The sequence below is a fragment of the Penicillium canescens genome, assembly GCF_028828765.1.
Source record: "Penicillium canescens strain IBT 15451 chromosome Unknown utg000006l_segment0_segment0, whole genome shotgun sequence".
In the NCBI taxonomy this organism is placed as follows: domain Eukaryota; kingdom Fungi; phylum Ascomycota; class Eurotiomycetes; order Eurotiales; family Aspergillaceae; genus Penicillium; species Penicillium canescens.
In genome coordinates, this window is record NW_026703968.1 from 1,474,669 (window position 1) to 1,492,607 (window position 17,939).

Genomic DNA, 17,939 nt, shown 5'->3' on the forward strand with positions numbered 1-17,939 from the left:
TGAATGAATGGTACTAGTGAATTTCCGTATTGCGATCCTAGGATGAAGATGTATAGAGCGACGTGAATCTCAGAGACCATAGTCCCACTTCGTCCTCACCAAATCGAGAGTCTTAATATTCTTCTACAATAGACGCCTAACCATATAATGCTCTGATTAGATTGGGATGCATTAGAAGTCACGAAATTTAAAAAACAAAATGCATCAAACGGCAGTTCTTTACTTTGCGAAGCCGTTGCGCCTGGACCGATATGGTTAGCCTCTCGGGATATCCTCGGCCCAAATTTGGGGATGGTATGTATATAATTTCCGAGGCAAACAATGATGATTACTACGATACTGAGAACGTGGAGGCCTAGATTTCGATATCTTGTACAACGGTATCAATCCACTAGATTGTACCAAAAAAGCTCATACATTCCTGACCGAAACAAGAGTTGTATGCTTTGCGGCATGGTACCCAACCAATATGTTGCAGGATAGAAGCACTGCCTTGCATACTCGGAGTTGGGCCACCAATCGTTGGCCAAAATACCTCCCACGAGACCTGTACCCAATGAAATGCGCGACAAGCCCGCATTGTCATCTGAAACAATGTCCGTGGTTCTGATAGGAATGATTCGCACCATTTTTCCGACCAATGTACTTTAAACTTTGGGTGCACACGTGCATCCCAACATTGTATGTCACAAGATTTATTCGTGATTCATAATTTATGCGTAGAGAGGGACGAGTATTTCCCGATACATGTAGCATGAATCGGGGCCTTTCCGGGATTCTTGATAGGACAATTCGTCTCGTTGACCATAGAAAAGCAACTATGCGGTGATCGCCTTGATATGGGCCTCGAGCTTCTTCATGTCTCCACCAACAACACGCTCAACCTCCTTGCCATCCTTGAACACCACAAAGGTGGGCATGGCATTCACGCTCAGTTCCTTTGCCACGGATTGCAGCTTGTCCACGTCCACCTGGATAAACCGAACGTTTGGGTATTGCTCGCTGAGCTTTCCGACGACGGGAGCAACGGCCTTGCAGGGACCACACCACGTAGCGAAGAAGTCGACAACGACGGGGCCGGAGGAGGTGAGGGCTTTGAAGATGACGGCGCTATGGGGCGCATGTTAGAACTGGACATTACTTGCGCGGAGGACATGTTCTCTTACTTGTCGATCTCGGAGACTTTTCCGTGGGCCATGATGGGTGCTGAAGAGTTTCGAGTCTTAAGGAATACGCGGACAGCTATGAGGGGTCAGCTCCAGTTTCGATACTGTCATTATGAAGCTGCCACGGGACTTGATTGCAAAGAGTAAACAAGGTATGTGGCAGAGGTTATTATTACCAATATAGATTGCGGTAAGGATCAGAATCGTCTTGAGCTCCATCTTTGCCTGTCTGTCGCAAGTTGGGGTGGAGTAGTCGTCTTGGGTTGGTCGGCACGTGACACAAACTATGCCCTATCTGGAGGTACTTGAATTGCGACATTTGGGCAGATATCTCGCAGCTCGATTATGTTAGAAGTAAGCACTATACTACCGACTCTAAAATAGGTGTAAACTTAATCATGACTTCAATCAATTAAGTGTATCTGCCATTAATTTGGATGGAGTATGAGGACGATATATCCTGGCAGATCCCTAGTAAGTCATGTCCTTGTGTAATACAATTATAGACCATGAGTCTTCCATAGCCTCACCTTTATTTATTACCATTTTTAAACAACTAAAGCCTAGGGCACTAAAAAATGGGCAAAAAAAAAGGTGAAAAAAAAGAGTCTAAATCAGGATGAAAACAATACATGGAACTGTATAACTTCGCTTCGAGGTTTCGTGTAGAGAGGGTCCAATACTTTAACAGTGGCACTGTATATACATCTATGACCCCCTGTTGTAATAGAACATGCAGCAAATGGCTTACGCTATGCTTTATCGCGAGCCATTATCTCACACTCATCACCACACCCACGTGCATTCCCTTCAAGCCTGCATATCTCAGATATGGTATGTAAAAAACGCTGAAGATTGCGGGTATAATATCTACCGCGGAAACAAGATCAGGTCTTGGTCAACATACCATGCTATCTTGGTAGCAGTCTGCGACGCGTCAGGGTGGTATGAGTCCCGCAAATTTTGCCACTGTGCTGTATACCTACACGATATATTCTGAATAGGAAGGGGCTTTATGTATTGCTTACCTTGGTGGGGGTGAAATACCCTTTCATTCTAAAATTTGGTTGGTCCTGCACCTCCCTGCGGTCCACGGGTTTTTTTTAGCCCTGAAAACAGAACACGCTACTGTATCTGAGGTGTATGAATTTGATGCGAAGACCACGGGAGTCACGTCTCTGATGATTTTCATAATTTTATGCTTAACATGTGGGACCTACATCATTTCGGTCCGGGACAAACCTAATTCGGGACTTTAAGCTCAGTAAGATCCACTGATGATCGCTCAATCTACCGCGAACTTCTTGCATACATGTCTTGAATGTCCTTTAATACCCCAAATAATTGAAGCCAGCAATGGTAAAGATGTATGAGGATCCGAATCCCCAAAATCACAATGTTTGATGTATTGTGGATAGGTATAAAAAGACCATTACGACGGGTTCCTCAACTAAAGGAGTCGGTTAATTTTCAGTTCACAATATTCTGAGTCCATAGTACCACAGTTTCCAGGCCACAGCATGTTTGAATTCAAAGGATTTTAATCCGTTCATCTACTGTCCTCACGCGCAATTTCTATTCGACATGAAAAAGATGTGGTTGTTCGCAAATGCTTGACTCCTTCTACTTCCAATGGTGATATCATCAAGTGGGTTTATCCAGATTCACCATAATTGTGAAGAATAAATGATAACGCACTCGTTCTCAAAACGATCCATGATTGGTAGTCCACTTGGCTAGAATTCCTCATGACAAATAGTGTACGTACGTTGTAGATCTGGTATGCAAGGAGAATGCAGTGAAACTCAGTTTAGCCAAGCACTTATCAAAGAGTTATATGCCGCGGATCTCCGTCGATCTTCTGTCAGTGTCGATATCTCAAACCCCTCTTTCATCACTTAGCTTCTATATATTCGTCAGTATACCAAAATGGGGGTCCAACTCCCAAGGTTAGAAGCCGAGTCCAAGATCAACACCCACGACACGCTTGCTGATGCCGCGACCGCTGCACAAGAAAAAGCCCCAAGTACAACCGGCTCCATGTTACGCGTATCGTTATGGGCCGCGTTTGCCGCGTGGATCGCAAATTTCGACAACGGCTATTCCGGCACCGTCTTGATCATGCCGTCATACAAACGAGCATTCGGAACCTGCGAGCAAGTTCTCGATCCGAATACATACATCAGGATCGAAGTTTGCTCGTTGACACCACTCCAGCAATCCCTGATAAGCTTGAGCTATCTGTTCATTGCTATCGGGGGTGGGGTTTCAGCCTTGACGAGCCATCGCTTTGGACGCAGGGGCGCGATCCAGGTTGGATGCATGCTGGCTATCATTGGTGCTGCTGGAATGCTTGGCACAGGTGGAAGCTTTCTTCACTATATGGTGTGCAAGTGTATCAGTGCAGTGGGTGTTGGTCAGCTCATGGCATCCAGTGTCACATATAGCTCGGAGTGCATTGTTGCCAGCAAGCGTGGCATCTCCTTGGGCCTTTACAATGTTGGGCTTGCCATGGGAAATGTTGCATCTTCCGCAGTCTGTGCTGGGTCTGCCCGACTGGAGCCGCATAATGACTGGCAGTGGAAAACACCCATCCTGTGCCAGATCCCGTTGGGTCTCATTCTTGGTGCTGGAATTTTGATGTTCCCTGAGTCTCCTCGCTGGTTTATGGGCCACGGCCGAGAAGAAGAGGCGCGCCAATCATTCTGTGTGCTTTATCGCCAAAACCCATACTCGCCCGACATTACAGCTCAGATTGATAAAATCAAAGCGAATCTTGAGAAAGAGCGCGAGCACGCGAAAAAGGTCTCCTGTTTTGATATCTACCGCAAGAAGCACATTCGTCGCACCTTAATATCTGGTTTTATTATGGTTGGCCTGACTATCTCCGGCATTCAGTTTGTGCAACCATACGCTGCATTGTTTCTGAAAGGTGTTGGCATCGAGAACCCGTATCTAATAAACGTCATCATCGGCCTGTGCATCCTAGGAGGATCATTCCTTGGCCCGTTTATTGTCGAATATGGCGGCAGAAGAGTTGCCAGTCTATCAGGTTACATCGTCATGGCCACCTGTATGCTTGTTCTTTCCTCCATCAATACAGCCCTTGGCATGGATGATATTGCAAAAATTGTGGTGGTTGTTCTTCTTTGCCTGTGGGCTTTTGTCTTCGGTGGAACTATTGCGGCGACTGCTAATTTATCCGCCGTTGAAATGCATAGTGTCTCGCTTCGCACCTATGGGCAAGCAAGCACAACAATCCTCTATGGTATATTCACCTTTGGCGCAACATTCTGGACTCCGTACATGCTCAGCCCGTACTATGGAGACATGGGCCCTAATGTCGGTTACTTCTATTCTGGCGTTACTGTCGTCATAGCGGTGTTAACTTTCTTGCTGGTACCGGAGACTGCTTCCTTGACGCTTGAGCAAATTGATGATCAATTTAACTCCGGGATTAAAGCATGGGAGACGTCAGTGGTGAGGAACAAAGCTATCGCTTCCTCCAAGAAGCAAGGTGTGGCACGCGGCGATGTCCAAGTCTAACAGAGTGCCTTCTCGCCTGAGGGACTCTAACTGCAGATAATATACACGAGACGTGAGATGGCACATATTGGGAGACTTTCATTTCATAAAAAATAGTACAATATACTCTTATCCCCTGACAGGAAGGACTTACCGTAGCCGTTTTCAATCCAAGTACCACCTTCCAAACTTCAGTTTCATATAATGGACTAACCTTCCAGGCCAGATGAGATGCACGTGACCCTCTGGCCCTAAGTCAGGAAACCTAACAAGTCATAGGCCCAGCTAAACGTCTCCAAAGACATAGGGGAAAGAAATGTGGCTAAAAGGAATTTATCAACGGTTGAGTTGAACATCTAGATGTTGCACGTTGTGATTCAAAAGACTGTCTCTAGCCTTATCCCTATGGCTTGTGAATCTGGCTAGAATCTGAAAAGCTACAAAAAAAAAAAAAAAAAGGAGTCTGATTTTCCGTGAGTTCCGCCATTTGTTTTTCCCTCTTCTAAACTAGCCCCCAGACAATCTTCAAAGGGAAAAGACGTGTGTCTTCAGCAGAAACTCTCACTAAAGGTTGACCGGCCCATGTCTCTACAGCATGAGCTGCAACTCTACCCTTAAGGATAGAAAGCTAATTCATTGGAGATTTTGACTCATCAAGGTCACTTCCTCACTTGGGCTACTTGCATCCTCCATCCAAACAACCATGGCTTCCGGCTCCCGCGCCTCTGGGGCCCGCAACCACGCCGCTGGGATGAGTCGATCACCTCCACTCACCCAAGCCACACATCTGCCAAAAGAAATCCCAGTTACCTTACTGGGCATCTCAAATCTTACTCCCCAGTCCAGCACCACACGCTGGGGCAACGAAATTATGCATGTCCTACGACCTTTCAAGCTGGAAGGTCTCTTGGATTCAAGCCTCCCTCGTCCACAACAACACCACGAAGATTACAGAAAATGGAAATACTGGACCTCCATCGTTTCCCGGTGGCTATTCGACCAAGTGGAGACATCAATCCAAGTGAAAGTCAGAGACTACGCGCCTCAACTTACCTTTGCAGACGAGGTCTTCAAATCAATCCGAACAATGAGTCTGCCGGATCATGCATCCTATCTTGCGGGCGAACTGGAGAAATGGGAAAACCTGAGACGTGATCAGTACTCCACAGCTGTCGACTTCATTATGGCATATCAGAATCAGTTCAATAGGCTGAAGATGGAGGGTCATGAGCCTACCTGTACTGTTGCCCTCCGGCGTCTCCTCCAAGCGTTGTCCAGTGAGATAATCAGAGTTTCCTTTATCCGCGATGAAGTGGACAACTTGGGGCGGGATTTAGACTACCAGCTTTTTACCTACTACTGCCGAATTTTGGTCACCGAATCCCGCCGACCTGATGACCGTGGTGCTGGCGATTCTTCACATAGCAGTTATTCCGGAGGAGGAGGAGGAGGCGGTGGTGGTGAAAGCCGCAGAGGCAGTGGTGCCAGTGGGGGATCGAGAAGTGGAAGAGATGTTTCATACCGCAGTTGGAGGCAAAGTACCAGGGGACGGGGACAGGGACAGGGGCAGGGACGGGAACAATGATGCGGAACCAGGCCAATCGGGGGTGTGGCATGTTTCAAGAGTTGACTGAAGCACAAGAGACGTTACCTGCCGTTGAGAAGGAACTGTCACGTAACCAACATCTTTGCTCACACACAGCGCCAAATACTCGGACTTATGGCTCTGGTCTGCTTTTGACAGTCGTGAATTTGTACGTATTGCCTTACATGAACAAACAGAAAGGAGAATCAGGTTATCAAATAGTGCTGCACATACGAAACTGAAGATACCACACGAACTAAGATCATATGTAAATCACTTGGCATTGGCTAAGATATTCACAAGAAAGCCCAAGTTGACAAAGTAAAGCTAGGAAATGGCAGGTGGCAACCCTCCAAGACCCCCAAGGGAAAAGCACAAACACGCTTGTATGAGACATTTTTCAAAGATACAGTACTGCCCACAGAGCAAAGGCAGAAGCAACCAGCACGCTCAGATAAACAATGAGAAAGAAAAGTGTAAAGAAATGAAAGCCAGCGACTCGTAGGCCGGTAGAGACAATATAGTTGGCGCTCATGTACATGTAAGGAAAAGCCTGCCCGTTGGTTGAAAGGCAAGGGTGGACTGTAGGTAAAAGATTGTGGGGTTCCGAGGAACGTTTGGGAGGGTGAATGTCAACAGCCAGGCGCAGCTCTGCTTGATGCCATAACGTCAAAAGACGACCCAAAGAATGTCTGAGAATGAGAAAGATTGTAGAAACAAGGAAAATAATTTTGTGTAGTGTGGAAGGAGGTCATAGATAGACCCAGATGGTTGTTGGGGGGCGCGGGGAGAGGAGGAAGAGGTAATATAGAATACACGCGGAGAGGGAGAGGGATTGATGAGCCAATGAGGCGTGGCGATCACAATTCAGATTTCCGAATTGATTCGTTAACCTCCCATTGGGTTTTGCGCTTGTTCATCATCTCCTCAAGAACGTCGAGGCGTTGGCGCGTCGTGCGAATAGCATGGTCCATTTCACGGTCCGAGACCTTCTCTTCACGAAGCCTTGAGGCTAGCTCACGCTCGTCGGCCGCGTTGCCTCCAGATGATCTCCGAGGCGGGTGTGGCTCGGGGGCACGGTATGAATTGGGGAAGACCATTCCATCCATGCCGACACGGTCTTCCAGCCAGTTCCAAAGTTCGGTCTCCTCACGGCGCCACATCTCCTCGTATGCAGCCAGCCTCTGAGGTAAGCTGTAACCAGGGCACCCAACTTCATGTGCGAGCATAGATGAGGACGATGATGATTTGAAGAAAGCCAGGTAGAACAGGATACCAATGAGAATGACAGCAATGTTGCCACTCCATAGCGGACTGAGAAGACTAGCGAAAGGCTCTAGTAAGGGTCGAATCGGTTCGAATAGTCCCCAAGAATCGGCTTTTCCGACGTTGGAGTCCACAGTAACCTTCAATGACGCAGCTGCGGTGGACTCTCGGCCTGTACCATCGCCCTTCTTGCGGCGACCTTTGCCGCGTCCAGCACCGTTTGCACGTCCGCGAGGAACAACTCCGATATTGAGGGATTTAACAAGCTCATTACCGAATGCTGTTTGACCATCGATTGCGCCTTTTTCAATTGGACCTGGTAACAGTCAGTAATCTATAATCCAGAACGTATCACTGATCGACACAGTTAACTTACCCTTCAACCAACTTTTACCTGTCCACTCAATGGTACAGGTCATGAGGAAGCGGGTTTTGTTGTCTGCAGCCCAGGTGAAAAGGTACTTTGTCTTGGTAGCAAACACATTTCCACTAGGGACATCAGGCGTTTGAGTGCTCAGCGTAACGAGAACTGCTTTTTCAAGATCTAAAAAGTCCAAGTTCTCGGTACTGATACACTTGGTCTGCTTCGGGCCAATGGCCCCGTTCAGAGGTTTGATGTACGAATACTTTCGGATGGGACTCTCGATTGTCAACCCCTTTGCCGTGCTTTCAAACTGCAGCTCCCCGGATTTTTGGTTGTCAACGAGGAACTTGGTCATGAACTCGCCGGATGCTGGACCAAAGACCAAAGAGTAGACTTTGCCAAGGGGAGCTGGGATGGTCTCGTCTTTGATGACCTTTTCGTATTGCCCATTGGGATCGACATATTCGGTAGGTGCATGTGTAACAGGACCAGGGAAGTCAGGAGGTGCGTCCTTGGAAGCACCTTTGTCGCCGCTCTTTGTAGCGCCGGTGGTGGTTGCTCCGGATGCAGGTGCAATTGCATTTGCGGATAAACTCGAAGTCTTGCGACTTAAACCCGCTCTCACCGGCAAAGATGTTGCACTGGCATTAGCACTGCCGCCAGCCTCAAAGAAGCTGTCGGCATTGTCTCCTTCCTCGTCCTCATCGTATATTTCATCTTCGTCGGAGACGTCGCTCTCGGAGTCACTTCCCTCATCCTCAACCTTCTCTGTCTTATCACCAGTGCCAGTGACGCGGGTTCCATTCACAGAGCTCTTGAGGGACGGATGATTTATCTTCCAGATGTTGACCATAAGGTCATATGTCGATTCACGACTGAGTAAACTTCGGAATGTATGGCGAGCGTGCAAGGTTTGGATGGCAATTGCATTGGGGAAGACCATCGCGGTGTTCTCTTTTTCGATTGCAACAACTTCATCGAAACTGATCACAAGAGTCGTAACCCATCCTAAAATGTTACTGGAGAAACAAATGTGGCCTTCTGAAATGTAGATGCGGCCAGCAAGAATGATTTCACGCTGCAACGCACAACTGTAATCTTCAATTAGATAGTCGTCTTCAGGCACGCTTCGGAACAACTGGTGGAAGTCTCTGTTGCGCTTCTTGCTTGCAACAGCGAAACCGGTCAACCGAGGTACACTCGCATTGGCACCAGGAGCACCCAATGCGATAGCATTGACGGCAGCTGCTCCGATAGTTGAGGTTGTTGCCCCAGATGAGCCCCGATGACGCCGGGCAAGTCTGCTGCGTACGCTCCCACTCCGTTTGATGCCACTGGTGAGGTCCCCATCAAGGACACTACCACTGGGAGGAGTCTGATCACCCATCATTGGCGGATCTCTCGGAAGCGAAGTTGTAGACTGAAGCTCCAGAACCTCGTCTACAGGTGGGCCAATCATAGACAGCTCCGAGGGCCGTTCATATGCTACTTGAACAGCACGCGCAGCTCGCTGGTCTTCAAGTTTGGCAGCCGCCTCATCCCGCTGAAAGACAGCAGTGTTCTTGCGCTTGTCAAGCGGACTTCCAGGTTTCGTGATCACCACCCCATCGGTGGTTGAAATGACCTGGCCTGGCTGTGCGTCGAATTCGAGGTGGCTAAAGTTGAGGTCTCCGGCACCAAGAGTCTCCACTGCAGAGGGCTTGCTTTCTTCGCCCTTGCTCCCATTTTCAAAAGTCCGTTCTACCTCGTCTGAAGGACCATCGATTGGGGTCTGATCAAGGTCAACCGCAGTCGGTTGAGAGCTGGGACGATTCCTCTGCTGGGCGTTTAGGCTGTTACTTAGCGAGGATGCCGCATTTTGGGCAACCGAAAACACGGAAGAGAAAAAGCCACTTTGCTGAGGGTTCGGGGTCTTCGCCCCGGGAGTTTTTTCTTCGAGAGGTGTCAATGCCGAGACTGAATTGGATAATTTGCTCGGGCCATGAGCTGCGGAAGCCGATCGTACCCGCCGATGAGATATCATGTTCCCAGACGGACTGACGGTGGTGACTCCGGTCCCGGAAGATATGGAATTTCTAGACTTGATAGACTCTGGTGAATCGGTCACATCGTTGGACATGATTTGCGGGATGAGAGGTTGGTGCTCAGTGGGGGTAGGAGGAGTCACTGTTGTTGCTGGGGCCGGAATGGCGGTATGCGGAGGGGTATTTGGCATGGGGCTCGCTTCAAGCGAACGAGGCTTATTATCTGTCAGATCAGTGCGAATGGGTGCCGGCATAGGAGGGACCTCATCGGGAGTCGCTTGAGCTCGTTTGGATGAGAGACTGCTTCGCCGGCTGCCCCCGAACAGACTCCGCCCACTTTTATTCGCCCCAGACTTGGCTGACGAGGTGTCGGGGGCATCGGCAGGTGCTTTCTTGTCTGAGCTGAAAGCATCTTTGAACCGCCTTCCGGGAGACGCACTCCGTCGCTTGCTGTTTGGATCGGCGGGGACATCCAATGCGAGGCTAGATTGGGTCGGGCGTCTGGATTGCCGTTCACCCTGATTCGAGTCTGACCCAGTAGCACTAGGACCGCTAATTGCCGATTCGACATCAGCTTGAGAACCTTCCGTATCTGCGGCATCTACCGAGGTAGTCTTGATCAATGGCGAGGACGAGGTGTAAAATCCGGTATGCGAGTTATGGGAGGTGAGCGGTGGAGTCCTAAAGCGAAAGTAAGACAAGTCAGGAGCAGTACAAGGCGCAAGCGATCAGGGTATTCGACTTACCTGTCCGGCTCAGAATCATCCGTTAATAGATTGATGACCTCTCCTTCTGGCGCCGCAGCACTTTCAGCCACGGAGGAGCTGCCTGCCGAAGTTCCATTGCGAGATTCGTTGGATTGGCTTGCTTGTAGATCATGGTCCAGGGGCACGCTGGGTACCGGCGGCTCGTCGTCATTTTTTTTATTCTTGTTCTTCTTTCGCCTCCGACGTGCCTCGAGCAGCTTTGAGAATCCACTGGGACCAGCCCTGTTGGGATCTGCTACTTCTCCACCCTGTGTCTTCGGCCTCTCGGTGTTGGAGTCCACGGACGACCGACCATTGCTCTCGATTGCACTGGATTCAGCTGAGATTGTCCAGGAGCGGTGTGACCTTCTGTCGCCTTTCAGGCTTGAGGAAGAAGACTCGGCCATTCTTGAAGGAGTGCGGAGGATGTGGAGGTGATGGCTCGGGGATCGGGGATGCGGGCCAGAACGCGGACCGGTCCTGGAAGACTGGAGTGAGAGTCACCCGGCATGGAGCGAGGATGTGGGTGGATAGCTATGTTCGGAGTCTGTAGATGGTGAAGCTGGAGACAAAAGGAGTGTGGAGGTTGGCATCCCCTGGGTCGAGAGGGATCTCCAGCTCCGCAACTTAGTCAGGATCTACGTTACAGTGCACAATGTACTTTGTCTGATATCGGACGTTATTAATTTGTTACATGAATTGTTTCTCTGTCTCGTCAAGCTCAGTGTCAAGGTAGCGTTAGTAACTAGCAAAGTCCTGTAACCAGGTGTGGCCATACAAAAGCGCAGAAATCCGGCCCTGCCACTCCGCATCTCCACCATCCAGAATGCGGATGTGACATCTGCTGCTTTCAGCCATTTAGCAACCTTTCAAATACGATCTCCTGCTTTGAGGTCGTCTGTTCGTTGGGCAGAGGCTCAGGACTTCGTGCCCAAGAGTTTCTATTTAGACTACGGGCGCATGGCGTCACCTCTCCGCTTCCCCAGACTTAACACATCGCGTTGATAGCTACAGATCGCCATGGAGGTAGCTCCTCTGACATTGGTAAGTACTCTTTCTCTTTCCCTCACTGTCTGGCCTGATCTGATATGCCATTAGGCTCACACCCACGCTCGGAATGCAGTGCTTGAGACCCGCAAGGCCAACCCGGTCGCTGCGAGCGAGGAGCATGATCTAGCTGCCGGTGAGTTCGCCACAGCTGCACAGAACAGCTCCGACAAAGAAGTAAGTCTATCTGCCCTCAGTCCTATGCCAGGCCCCAGGCTGACCTGTCGCACGAAGGCCTTACGAACGCTGCGCCTACTCGAAACCCACCACAAGAAGCTCGCCGAGCTCCTCAGGTTCCAACATGAGCATCCAACCACAGCCCCTACCGAAGTCACATCCGCTACCACGTCTTCAAATCTATCAGTTCAGCAAGCTGCGACTGATGCCGCCGGCGCAAAGACTGCAACGCCGACTCAGGATGCTCACAATTTACCACCAAGGTTGGTGGGAACTGGTCGAATTCTTAGTCGGGACAAATCTTCTATCGCCAGCGACCTTGCCTCTGCACGAGGAATTCCCTCCCAGCCACGGCGTGGGTCGCCGGCATCACCAACGCTCTCTTCTCAACAAGCTGCAGCAAAGATGACCGAACCCCCACCTAAAGCTACAACCGGTGAATCCAGACTGCGGGGAGTGCCAAACAAAAACCGACAAAGTCGCTTGTCTGCACCTAGGCAGCCGTGGTCTCCCCCAACACCCAGTTCCACACAGGCCACAACGCAACAAGTTGCACATGCCGGCACATCTGAGTCTGCAGGGCCCACGGATAGGCCTTCGGCTGCCGAAGAACCGTTGCAGCGCTTCTACTCAGCATTTGGTGGACTAGTCGCCAAAGTATCCGTACCTTTGGCGCTCGCAGGACTTCAAGTGGGGACAGCCAATCCAACACAAGCTGGACAGAGCCGCAAGTCTTCGGCTGAAGTGAAACTAGACCGGGACCATGCTACTTTGGATCGGTCGACGACTGCGCCTGAGCCTAATGTGAACAAGATATTCTCCCGAGCAGCTCTGCGGTCAGTTCGTGACGGTGCCGGGGCAAGTATCGGAAACCCGGCCGAGTCATTCTATGTAGTGCCGACCACAGGCGGGACCATGTCGTACGCAGGGATTCTCACTCGGGCCGAGAAGGAAGCACGCAGGAACAGCCTCGAGGATGGCGATGATGATTTCGTGGATGCGCAGGAGACACCTTCATCGCCCGAAATGCGTCACAGCGGCAGTGGCTCTCGTATATGGCGAGGACGCCGGGATGTCCCCGATCAGCTTGCCACAGCTCCGAATACTAAAACAGTGGAAGAAATGCAGATGGAGAATGAAGCTTTGAGGACTTTGACTGACACACTTTCAACCCGACTACATATGTGGGAAGTTAACGCGCAATCTTCTACCATGGCACTCCACCAATCTTTGAAGATGATTCACCACGCTCCATCGGGTACTACCTCCCCAGTAACTACCATGACCGCACCCCCGGCTGCAACTGGACCTGACCCACGAGTCAAAGAACTGGAAGATCTCATTCGAGACCACGAGCACAAACTCGAGGCTGCTTCTCAGGAGAACGACAAGCTGAAAGAAGTTCTTCGGCGATACCGGGATCGCTGGGAGAAACTCAAAGAGGGTGCCAAAACTCGGAGAGCTGAGGCTCGCACTGGCGATACCCAAATAAACCACTCGCCGAGCGAAATTCCGGCTTCTCCGGTTACTGGACAGGGCCCATCTGTGGGCCGATCTTGAACACCGGGAAGTGTAAGTTCTACATGATTACAATGACCATTATCAACGACTGAAAGAAATGCTGAGGGCGTATTCGCTTGGTTTAACGTGAGGTATTTACAGAATTGTTAAGCAGGGAATTCATTGTTTCTTTCACTTGCTTCTGACTAATAGTTCAGTAAACCTTCAACTTGTCTTTTGGGTTAAATCACTATCTGCCAAATGGGATATCGTTACACAGTTGCACCTCAAGGAAGGCCAGGAGGTGGAGGGGATCGAGTGTATATAAAGAGCTCTTTCAATATCAGAACAGGTGATAGCGATAGCACTGACTGGCCAAATCTCGCATCTCCTTTTCTACAGTGGCAGAGCTTGGCCTAGAAAGAATATGAAGAAGGATAAGCAAGATTAGAGCTACCGATTTGCCCAGATGATGTATACAGTATATTGTTCAGATACTTCCAAGGCTGATAGGTAAAACGAAACAAATCGCCGAGTCGAAGATGCTCATGATCTTGTAAGATGTATGAGGTTATTTATGGGTCATTACTTCGCCACTATCATCGGGGTTTAATGTGTTGGGCGGTTCAACGTGTTTGGCCGAAAGAAAATTGAGCAAAGCTCACATTGTATACAACCATGAAACACAGGTACAGTACAAATATTCAGACTGTTCAAGACACCTTTGAAAGCTCTCACGGCAATCATCGAACAGTAAATGTCGTGTTCCCCCGAATATCCTCGGAGCTGCTACCAACAAGAACAGTAAAGCTACCCGGCTCAACAACGTACTTCATACGAGAATTCCACACACCAATATCCTCAACTTTGATAGGAATCTTGACAGTCTTTGTCTTTCCAGCAGGAATGACAACCTTATCAAAGCCCTTAAGGGCACGGTTGGGAACAACAACAGAAGCAATGTCATCCGAAATGTAAACCTGCACGACCTCCGTACCGTCGCGGGAGGCAGTGTTGGTCACATCGACACTGACAGTAACAGTGCTATCAGATGCAGAAACTTCACTCTTGTCGACCTTCACGGTTCCATATTTGAAGGTGGAATAACTCTTGCCGTAGCCGAAGGGGTACCACGGCAATGGGCTTCCGAGGACATACTGGTGACCAAAGACCAGAGTGCCGTTGCTTGAGACGTAGCCTTGGTCGCCGATCGAGCGCCCTGAGTTCAAGTAGTCGTAGAAGATTGGAAGGTCTCCAACGTAGCGTGGGAAACTGACTGAGAGCTTGCCGGATGGGTTGTAGTCGCCGAAGAGGACATCGGCGAGGGCGTTACCGCCTTGCTCGCCTGGGTAGAATTGTTGGACCAAAGCGGAGGTGCTGTTTGATAGCCAGGTTTCTGTGATGGGCTTGCCGCTTGAGAGGACAACAACTGTTGGGACTCCCGTATCGACAATAGCCTTGATAAGTGGTCCTTGGGCACCGACAAGAGACAGGTCGTCTGCGTCGACATGTTCACCAGTCCTTCAATACAGTCAGTTTTGGTTCTTCTGACAATATTTCGAGGTCTATTGTGGAACAGATTTGTGTGACTTACGTTGCGTTCAGCCCTTGCCAGAGTTCACCTTGATCGCGCGACCAAGTTCCAACGACGACGACGGCCACATCGGATTTTTTTGCAGCGTCGACTGCAGCATCAAAGCCTGACTGGTCATTGCTCCATCGCTCACATCCCTGGGCATAGTTGACCTGAGCCTTGTCGCCAACAGCAGCCTTGATACCGTCAAGGGGAGTGACACCCCGGTACTGACTCTTATAGACAACATAGTCACCGTACTAGAAGCTTCATTAGCATCATGAATGGCACTTTTCCTCTATCACGCTAAATGGCTGTGGTTCCACTTACGTTCATGAAGCCATGAGCCATAGGCCCAATGACGGCAATGCTACCCGACTTCTTCAAGGGCAGAGTCGCGTTATGGTTTTCCAACAATACAATTGATTCCTTATCCAAGTCTCTTGAAAGCTTCACAGCCTCAGGGCTATTGATAAGCTTCTTCCATTCCTTCTCCGGGGCAGCAGGGTATGGGTTCTCAAAGAGACCCATCTCGAACTTGGCTCGCAGCAACCGAGAAACCGCAGTGTTGACAACCGAAATGTCGAGGTCGCCGGACTTGACAAGCTCAGGAATCTTTTGGAAGTTGCTTCCCAGATGTCAGTACATGTACTCATCAAGACAGAGGAAAGACTTGTACTTACAATGAGCCACCTCCCATTTCAACGTCAGTTCCAGCAGTCAATAGCTGCGTGGTGACTGACTCCATGTCAATAGGTTTACTCTCGCAGAGCTTGAAGTAGCTGCAAATTCTATCGCTGCCACCTGCATCGGACATGACAAAGTATTCATAGCCCCATTCTTCTCTCAGTATTTCAGTGAGCGTATGATAATCGGAGACGGCCGGGATTCCGTCATATCTAGTAGATTTTGTTAGATTCATAACGATGCTGAAAGACCACAGTGCCTACGTACGAGTGGTATGCAGCCATGATAGACCAGGCACCTGCATCAATGATAGCTCGCTTGAAGGGCGGCAGCCATCTAACCAATTGTTAGCAATCCACTCGTGCTTCAGGTATTTTTAACATACGTTGTGCGCAACTCTCTCTCGCCACCATGAACTGGGCCAGTATTAAGCCCCTGCTCGGGGCTACTAAAGCCTGCAAAATGTTTCACCATCGAAGAGACCTTCTTGCTTTGCACACCTTTGACATAACTGTAACCGACTTCACCTGCGAGGAAGGGGTCTTCGGAGAAAGTTTCTTCGACCTTTTTCGAACTTCGTTAGCTCAATTATCAGTTTGACAAGTTGGTAGAACTTACACGACCAAACCGAAGCTCACGGGCGAGATCAACAACTGGAGCAAATAGTTGGTTGACACCAAGGGCTTTGGCTTCTTGGCCAATGATCTTACCCATCTTTTCAATAAGCTTCATAATACGTTTAGTTAGATCAATGAATGTACCATATAATATTTCAAACTGAGATATTGTGGTTCACTTACATCCCTGTTCCAAGAACATCCATATGCAATGGGCGAGTTGAAGATGGTAGCATTGCCAATCAAGAATCCGTGGATACCTGTTGCACAAAGGATGAAGTCAGACATCGGATACCCCTGGATCATATAGAACACGTGTGACATACCTTCAGTCTGAACAATTGCAGGAATTCCAAGAGTGGTGTTGTGAAGGAGATAGTCCTGGCCCCTCTTGATATTATCCGCGATCCAATCCCAAGCCACAGGATATCCAACTGGTTATTCGTTAGCAATGCGCCACAACGACGTATAGATCCCGTTTTGAAGTGCTCGAAGACTCATACCATAGAACATGCCCGCCTTCATCTCCATGTTGGCCACCAGTCCGGTATAGTTGAATTCCCCCGAGGTGGAGTTCATCCAATTCGTGATATCACCTATTAATTACTATATCAGCGAGTGAAACTCTCGACATAGACTAAAAGCGGCGCATTCCTGAACATGTATCGAGCATGGATCGGTACCACTTAACACACCTTGAATCAATTGAGACATCTTGTCCTCGATCGTCATCCGACCCAATAAGTCCTTGACTCTCTTTTCCACTGGCGCACTAGCATCCTTGTAGATCGGTGTCGAGCTTCCTTGAGCCAAAGCAGCAAAAATCTCCACGAGCAACAGCCCATGGGAAAGCAAATTGGCCACCATTTTGATGACAGGGAGATGTCAGCTTCTTTTCCAAGCTCAATGGGCACGAACCGGTGTACCAGCTAACAAATACTCGGATTGGAACAGGGAAGGAAAGGAAATGAAATCATCGAGGAGGATATATCCCACATATATGTTCATGCAGAAGAGCTATGCTCCCTTGCACAGTGGGAACATCGAACATTGACCAAGACACCAATCCCATCGCAGCACGAGATTGATCGATCCCGAGAATTGAAGTCAAAATTGGATAAATTCACTAGCTTGAAGACTATAGTACGATCATTCAACGGAAATGAAGCCGCTTTAGTACCAAAACAGACCAAATTGGTCAACCCTGACTGCAGTAGTCCACAGCTTGGCGAAGTTAATGGCGAGCTAGGACCGTCATGAGACGGAGTGACATCCCCGCCTCCACACTGGAATGGTGGACTGGGGTTGTGGGGTTGAGGGGGTTACATAGTACAACAGGAGTTATAAATGTGTATACAGTGCCATGAAGTTTTGAACGGTCTCTGCACGAAAGCCTCGAGCTGAGTGTACCGTGTTATACATTGCTTTAGCCCTACTTTGGCCTCTCTTTTTCACATCTTTTCGGCCTTATTTTCGAGTGCCTCGAGTTCATATGTAGATGGTATACAGGTGGGGGGTATGAAATGACTTATGTCCTATAACTGGATTACCGGCTAAATTGACTTGCTAAACGAAGAGCAATCAAGCCATCTGGGAAACGGGGTGTAACCCCTGTAGGGCGGTGTTTCCGGTTTGCATTTTCCACCTATTAGGGATTTGCGT

General features: G+C 49.2%; 6 protein-coding genes across 6 annotated transcripts; 3 read left to right on the plus strand and 3 right to left on the minus strand.

Moving 5' to 3' along the window:
* Positions 1-395: 395 nt before the first annotated feature.
* Positions 396-1,392, minus strand: N7446_009517 (thioredoxin family protein). The gene is made up of 3 exons (XM_058518262.1): positions 1,343-1,392; positions 1,167-1,242; positions 396-1,110 (listed from the first exon to the last, which is right to left on the minus strand). The coding sequence occupies exons 1-3, from the start codon at positions 1,383-1,385 to the stop codon at positions 819-821; spliced, it is 411 nt and encodes a 136-aa protein (XP_058369050.1). The 5' UTR covers positions 1,386-1,392; the 3' UTR covers positions 396-818.
* A 1,703-nt stretch (positions 1,393-3,095) lies between these two features.
* On the plus strand, positions 3,096-4,712 carry N7446_009518 (uncharacterized protein; the record flags this gene model as incomplete). Its single annotated transcript, XM_058518263.1, has 1 exon — positions 3,096-4,712. One exon carries the CDS (start codon positions 3,096-3,098, stop codon positions 4,710-4,712), a length of 1,617 nt encoding a protein of 538 aa, XP_058369051.1.
* A 682-nt stretch (positions 4,713-5,394) lies between these two features.
* N7446_009519 (uncharacterized protein) lies at positions 5,395-6,276 on the plus strand (the record flags this gene model as incomplete). Its single annotated transcript, XM_058518264.1, has 1 exon — positions 5,395-6,276. The coding sequence occupies one exon, from the start codon at positions 5,395-5,397 to the stop codon at positions 6,274-6,276; it is 882 nt and encodes a 293-aa protein (XP_058369052.1).
* Positions 6,277-7,136: 860 nt separating this feature from the next.
* Positions 7,137-11,083, minus strand: N7446_009520 (GRAM and VASt domain-containing protein; the record flags this gene model as incomplete). The annotated part of the gene is made up of 3 exons (XM_058518265.1): positions 7,137-7,858; positions 7,919-10,611; positions 10,677-11,083. 3 exons carry the CDS (start codon positions 11,081-11,083, stop codon positions 7,137-7,139), a joined length of 3,822 nt encoding a protein of 1,273 aa, XP_058369053.1.
* Positions 11,084-11,381: 298 nt separating this feature from the next.
* N7446_009521 (uncharacterized protein) lies at positions 11,382-13,924 on the plus strand. Its single transcript, XM_058518266.1, has 3 exons — positions 11,382-11,720; positions 11,775-11,900; positions 11,958-13,924. The coding sequence occupies exons 1-3, from the start codon at positions 11,697-11,699 to the stop codon at positions 13,458-13,460; spliced, it is 1,653 nt and encodes a 550-aa protein (XP_058369054.1). The 5' UTR covers positions 11,382-11,696; the 3' UTR covers positions 13,461-13,924.
* A 219-nt stretch (positions 13,925-14,143) lies between these two features.
* Positions 14,144-17,144, minus strand: N7446_009522 (uncharacterized protein; the record flags this gene model as incomplete). Its single annotated transcript, XM_058518267.1, has 11 exons — positions 14,144-14,921; positions 14,995-15,233; positions 15,304-15,601; positions 15,657-15,872; positions 15,928-15,996; positions 16,046-16,224; positions 16,279-16,386; positions 16,461-16,537; positions 16,604-16,711; positions 16,781-16,873; positions 16,973-17,144. The coding sequence occupies 11 exons, from the start codon at positions 17,142-17,144 to the stop codon at positions 14,144-14,146; spliced, it is 2,337 nt and encodes a 778-aa protein (XP_058369055.1).
* Positions 17,145-17,939: the final 795 nt, after the last annotated feature.